General features: G+C 47.6%; 1 protein-coding gene across 1 annotated transcript in view; it reads right to left on the bottom strand.

Annotated features, from left to right (window-relative positions):
* Positions 1 to 1,063: 1,063 nt before the first annotated feature.
* The window catches only part of FKBP4 (FKBP prolyl isomerase 4), a 37,987-nt gene continuing 32,520 nt past the window's right edge, over positions 1,064 to 6,530 (bottom strand). The window contains exons 7-9 of the mRNA XM_060247268.1: positions 5,945 to 6,028; positions 2,927 to 3,112; positions 1,064 to 1,291 (exon numbers count right to left, since the gene is read on the bottom strand). Coding sequence (XP_060103251.1) covers positions 1,064 to 1,291; positions 2,927 to 3,112; positions 5,945 to 6,028 — 498 coding nt within the window. The remainder of the gene's footprint in view (positions 1,292 to 2,926; positions 3,113 to 5,944; positions 6,029 to 6,530) is intronic.

Genomic DNA, 6,530 nt, shown 5'->3' with positions numbered 1-6,530 from the left:
TCCCGGGTTCCCTGGGGTTTCAGGCTGCCCCTTCTCTTGTGCCAGCCCAACTACAAAGTAATCAATCTAGTCCAGAAGTGAGGACGAGGGGTGCATTCACATTACACTAAATGCATTTTGCAGCTGAGTTTTTATTGCGTAATAGCAAAAATCCAGCTGCAAGAAGCATTATTTTGCAGTGTGAATGCACACCCTAATAGTCCCTGCAGTAGTAAAACCAGATCAGCGACTAAGTGAAACCTGAGCTAGCTTCAGGTGCTCTCCACGCAATGCTCAGGCAACTTGTGTCTAGATACACAAACAGCAGCAGATCACCCACTGTGGAGGCAAGCATAAAATACAGGGCTAATCAACTTTAGCACTGCTAGTTTGAATCTGGGGCAACTAACACATGCATGGTGGTTATTGGATGTATGTTAACAGAATGGCTCTTTCCATCATTTATCTCAAATGCATTAGGATAGTATCCTTCTGACTGAAAACTGCTTGTGAAGTAGGACAGTGCCTCAGGACACAAGCTTGTGTGTGGCATGGGAACGAGCTTGTTAACTGCAGGGAAACAACATTTTGTATTTACAGGAGCCTCTACTAGGGGAGGGACGGTGGCTCAGTGGTAGAGCATCTGCTTGGGAAGCAGAAGGTCCCAGGTTCAATCCCTGGCATCTCCAAAAAAGGGTCCAGGCAAATAGGTGTGAAAAACCTCAGCTTGAGACCCTGGAGAGCGGCTGCCAGTCTGAGAAGACAATACTGACTTTGATGGATCAAAGGTCTGATTCAGTATAAGGCAGCTTCATATGTTCACAGGAACAAAAGCTTCCCCATCTTTCTTAAAGCAGTTGGAGGAGGCATGCCTGCACCCACATGCACATTTGTAGGATCACACAACCATTCCAGTGTATGGGTGCACATGGGCTCTGGTGCCCCACCATTTGCCAGGTATGCCCACAAGGGAGCAATTCCTAATTCCAGCTCAAGCCATGCACATTCCTGTGTCTTAAAAGCGGCATATTTGCTTTCAGCTTCATCTCACACAAACCCAGTGTTGAACCCCACCCACGCTGCCTTAAGACACTTGTTTCACGGTCTGAAATACCTTCTTCTTTTCTCTCTCATGCTGCTCACGTAGTTTCTGCTGGCAGATTACGAGCTGTGATTTCGCTGCCTTGTTGCTTGGGTAGAGCTGCAGCACCTTCTGGAAATCGGCTCTCGCTAGCTCAAACTCATTGACAGCTAGCCGGGCTTCACCACGCCGGAAGAGGCCTTTTTCATTGGTGCCATCCAACTCCAGGGCCTGGTGGTCAGGGGGGACAAGGTGCAAACACATAAGAGGACTCCAGACAGTGATGAGCACACACAGCCAGTCTTCCCTGGTCCTTCAGGGAAATTCTGGGCTTTGAGAGGCAAGGGGAAGGTTTGTGAGTAGGCAGGGTCAGTGTTCTCCAAAGGTGGAGCATGCTGCCAAACAGACAACACCTAAAATGGGGGTGAGGCAGCCTGAGAATGAGAAAAGCAGCAGCAGCCACCACCACACCTTGGTGTGGGGTAACAGAAGCAAAATTAACCTGGGTTTTAGTTCAGGTCACTCCCCGTAACACACCCTATGAAGCAATAGGAGCTTTACTGAGGAAATGCAATAAAAGTTTTTAAAACATTACATACAGTTCAGTGGCAAATGCATAAAAATAAAGCTAAACTAGCTAACTACTTACACAATTCTTACAGTAGATGGCTTGGTTCTTATAGCTAAAGCAAGGTATTTCAGACCGTGAAACAAGTGTCTTAAGGCAGCGTGGGTGGGGTAATTAGAAGAAAGTAAGAAATGCAAAGGGACAGCTTCCGTACTTTACAGAAAAACAGGCCAGAACCGCCTGACCTTCCACAACCAATCGCAGGCCTGTCTCTTTGGAATTTTCTGGACAGGAATACTCCCCCCTCCCTTACCAGATTCACAGCTAAACTGAATAAAATAAAATAAACTGGATAAAACTAAGTTGGTCTTAAAGTTGCAGCTTGACTCCTACTTTGTTCTACTACTTCAGACCAACACGGCTGACTACTTACAGCTAAACTGAGTTAACTAATTAACAGGATTGGGAGATTTTGGGCTAGTAACCATCACTCAAGAGTACTCCAAAATGAAAGTTTAGCCGGAGTTTTCCTCTTGACAAGGCAGAAGGAAGGGTAATGGGAAAACAGGAAGGAGGAGCGTGCTTCCCTGGAGAAGAAGGGAGGAAGTTGTGACAGGAAACTGCCCTGCAGAATCAGATCACTTAGAGGTTTCCAGGGGGCAGGCAAACAACAGTCCTCCTAAAAGATGGCTCTCAGAATTACACTGCCTGAGGTTAAATCTGAACTATCACTGCTGTTAGTGGGTTAGAGCCTTTCTACAGCTCTCATAAACAACTGCACTTACCTTTCTCCAATATTTTCAAGAATCAAAAGCTGCCTTGGGACATTGCTAAGCTGATGAGAAGACTTAGCTTCCACGCAAACTCTTAAATTCTGTCTCAATGAAATTCGTTCCATATCCTGCCAGGCTTCCTTATTTCGGCCCTAAAAGTGTCGCCTGAAGAGGAGCTGCAAGGGGGGGGGGGCAGCAGCAGACACTGAGACAAATCAGCTCCTTAACCCAACTTAAATAACAATGAGGAATGTAGAAAGCTGGCGTACAGGTGAACTCAGTTTTTCCAGGTATAGCTGTGCGAGCACTGTTACCTGGGAAAGGCAAGGCTTCACCGATGATCAATCCAGGATGTGCTAAAGCTCTCATGGGCATTCAGCTGCTGGGCAGAGAAACACAGATAGAGCCAGAATCTTGGGATAAAGGGAGAGGCTGAGCCATATCCTCTCGTCTGAAGCCACGCCTCTTACTGACCAGCAGTCACAGATGCTTGCCTGAGTGTGTTTGCAATGCCTTCTACTTTACCTTGTTGCAGTTCTCCAAGGCCTGGGCATACTCTTTCAGCTTCAGGTGGCACATGGCCAAATTCAGGTGGGCAGCCAGCCTCAAGCTCCTGGCCTTTTCCTCTTTTGCACCAGACAGGCCCGATTCATGTTCCAGCCACAACACTATCTTCTTATACTGTAATGTTGCCCGTTTGTACTTCCCCTCCTGGAAAACAATGGGAGTTTCAGGAAGAATGTCACACTCAAATGCCCCCTGTTCTCCCCCCTCCAGTGCCTGCACTCCTGGCCCCTGCTCCAGGAGGCGGGAAGGATTCTCCTGGCAAAACTGGCCATTCAAGCAGGCAGAGCTGACCATCCTCCCTGCAGGCTGCCTGCAGTGGGGACCATCTAGAGGCAGTGTCAAGTCTGCTTTAACTCTGGTCAGGCCTGCACTCAATCTTTGGTTCAGGAGAGAAGCATCCTGGGTAAAGCCATACTGTATGCCAATACTGCTAGCTCGAACTCTCCTCACCCCCCTCCTTTCCTTTGTTATGTAGTTGTGCTTTGAAATGGGAATATGTGAAAGAGATTATAGAGCCTTCTCAGGCCGGGCATCGGAGGAGGAGACGCTCAAGGCCAAAGCAGGCCTGAGAACGAAATGGTAACATCAATGTGTGAATGTGCCCTGCATAGTACCCCTCCCTCAAGAATCCCTTTGAAGTGTACCTTATATGATTGCATTCTACTGTATGATCTTTAGTCTTTCAATCTCCCTGTAGTCGAGAACCATGATATCAATAAATTAGCTACTTTGTTATCAACAAAGACTCGTTATTGAATCTGCCGACTTGACAGGCAGCACACATCAGAAGCCGCTTGCAGGACTGACTCGGCTGGACCTGCACCGCTGTCAGGGCCTGGAGGGCTGGCACCTTCTGGAGGCTGCTGCTATCAGCGCAGGGCTTTTGGTTGCAACCTAGAGCAGCAGCAGCAGCAGCAGCCAGGAGAAGCGTGTGAAGAGCACAAGGCTGGCCTAGCAGGGCTTGTTCTCTTTTCCCCCAGCAGCTCCATCACCCAAGCAGGTGGGGGTTGGGCTGGCAGCAGAAGCAGCTGCCACGCTGGCCTGCTTCCCAGCTCTCGCTCCAGCCTGTGCCATGGCAGCACTGTGGTGCCAGAAATGAGTGGCGGAGCAAACACCATCTTCGGCTTCTCTCCTCAACTTTCCTGGCCATTTAAATGTCCTGATGAAACTCCTTCACGGGATGCTGAATTCACCCACAAAACATTCTGCGTTGTCACTGCTTCAAAAGTGACAACCCTAAATTGTTCAAAGTAAAGTAAATTTATACTCTAAACTGGGGAAAGGATTAACTAAAAGTATGTTTTTAGAATGCTGATCTTCTCACACCTCAGCCACCCTGCAGATCACACTGCTCACAATTCTCGATCATCACAAAGTATCTCGTTTGATGTTCAGCCTGCAAAAGGGGAGGCGGCCAAGAAAGACGCTTCACTCTACAGCCACCTGCTGGGCTGGTAAAGAGAAAGTTTCCTGAACCTCAGTAGTCATTCCAACTGCCCTGCAGCATCGCACTGCTGGGGCTCAGGGGAAGGCAACTCCCACCGCCCAACAGTGTCCCACTCTTCCACAATAAGAGGCTTTCCCCTCTCCCCAGAGTCAGTGTGTTTATGTGCCTACTGGCAGAACAGTGAAATGGAGCCACCCACAACACACACTCAAGGGACCTCCCAAGGCATGCAAGAACAGTCCACACACCAACAGCCTGGCAAGCACTGAGGAAGCTCATTCAGTCCAAGAACATTGAGGATAACTGAGCGTCACTGGGGAGGACAGGCGGTTGCCTCATTAAGCCTCTAAGGGAGATCAGGGGGTGGTCATTCTTCTTATGGGAAGGAATGGGTCCTCGTTCTCTTCCCTGCCCAGCATGCCCTTCAGTTGTGAAGCCTACAGCACCTTGCAGCAGTGGGGTGGTATGAATGCAGATCCACAAAGTTTCCTCCTCTTCAATCCTAATTATTCCACCCATCTCCGATTGCCCTAGGATTCCCTAAACTATGAAAGAACAGAATCCCTAAAAGGTTATGCTCCATGGAATGAAAAGAGAATTAAGGGGGGGGGGAGCATGCTGTGAGGCACTCCTTCCACAACTCCAGTTAGCTCCTCCTCAAGGGAAGAAGTAAAAATACTTTCCCCTCCTGCAGTCCTGCAAGAAGCCATGCAGAGCTCAGGAGCCTGGTGTTATTGTGCTGGGGAGAACGTTTCCCCTATGCTTCCTCAAGACCCCCACCCCAATGTGGCATGGCTCGCAAGGCAACCAAGTAGAGACTTAAAGGTTTTGTTTTACAGCAAGGGAACTACTGCATTTTGTACCATCTTTCCTTCAGAGGGAATTTAGAGAGGCGCATCTGGTGTTCCCCTCTTCCACTGTATCCTCACAATAACCCCAGGAAGTAGGCTAGACCGGGAGACTGGTCACCTAATGAGTTTTACGGCTAAGCAGAGATTTTAATACTTAATAATCACTCTGCCACATTGTGTCGCAACTGACAACAGCTACAAATGTCAGAGTATTAACAATGAGCGAAGCACCTGTGAGGCCTTAAATTTCCTAACTGCCATAACCGGAAATCAGCTCCAACTGTAAGAGCTGCTTCTGATGCCACATGACTTTGAACATTTTCTAACACTGAAAGATACCTAAATTCAGAAAAGATGCCCACATCTCGTCTTCAACAGGCTTGGTATATTCAAGATTTACCCTCCCTCATAATCCTCCCAAAGGGGAAAAAACGATGATACCACTTTGGCATCAGGGTCAAAGTGACCCGAAACTACAGCAAAAAGTAATGGAAACCTGATAGCTCTCTCAATCAGGGCATGAGCTACTAAGAAAAAAAAAATCAGGCCTCAAGAATAACTTTTTTCAGAAATGCAGGATAAAGAAGAGTAAAATTTGGAATAAGGGTCAAAAAAGCCCTCTCATTGCAAGCCAGAAATTTCCCGAAGGAGGACTATAAAAGCACATCTTCTACTCACCTTGAAATAGTGGGTGCCCTTTTCCTTTGCAATGGAGCCTTGTTCCAGCTTCTCGTCAGTGTTCATCTCCCAGGACTCTTTAGCCTGAAAAGGGAAGAGGCCCTTTTGAAGAGAGAGCTCCTGAGAACTCCAAGTGAGCTCACACAGACTGCCTGATGCTGCTTCTGGACAGACCATGACAAAGTCACAAAAGATGTTAGCAGCAACTAAGGAAGAACAGCCTCTGGTTTTGGCAAGGGTCAGTGAAGGTCAGACTGGAGATCTGCTTTTCTCTCACACACATTTATCTTCAGGTCTGGGACATCAAGAGAATGTCGCTGCCTTACTTATTATGTCCCTCGCACACCAGTCTGGTGCAAAGCGAGAGAGCTTACACGGCTCGGGGGGGGGGGGGGCATATGCTTTCTACACAGCAGGTCCCAGGTTTAATCCTGATATCTTTATTTAAAAGAATCTAAGAGAGAGATGCAGTATTTCCAGAAACGTTGAAGTCACGGGTGAAAAATGCTCTCATTTTGTATGTTATATATTATTATTATAATGTTTTTAATAGTGATTTGTAAACTGCCTTCAGCCACCAAGTTCT

This window comes from Heteronotia binoei, chromosome 9 (genome assembly GCF_032191835.1).
Source record: "Heteronotia binoei isolate CCM8104 ecotype False Entrance Well chromosome 9, APGP_CSIRO_Hbin_v1, whole genome shotgun sequence".
Classification (NCBI taxonomy): domain Eukaryota; kingdom Metazoa; phylum Chordata; class Lepidosauria; order Squamata; family Gekkonidae; genus Heteronotia; species Heteronotia binoei.
Note: the sequence above shows the minus strand (reverse complement) of the source record. Positions and strands in the feature narration are given on the sequence as shown.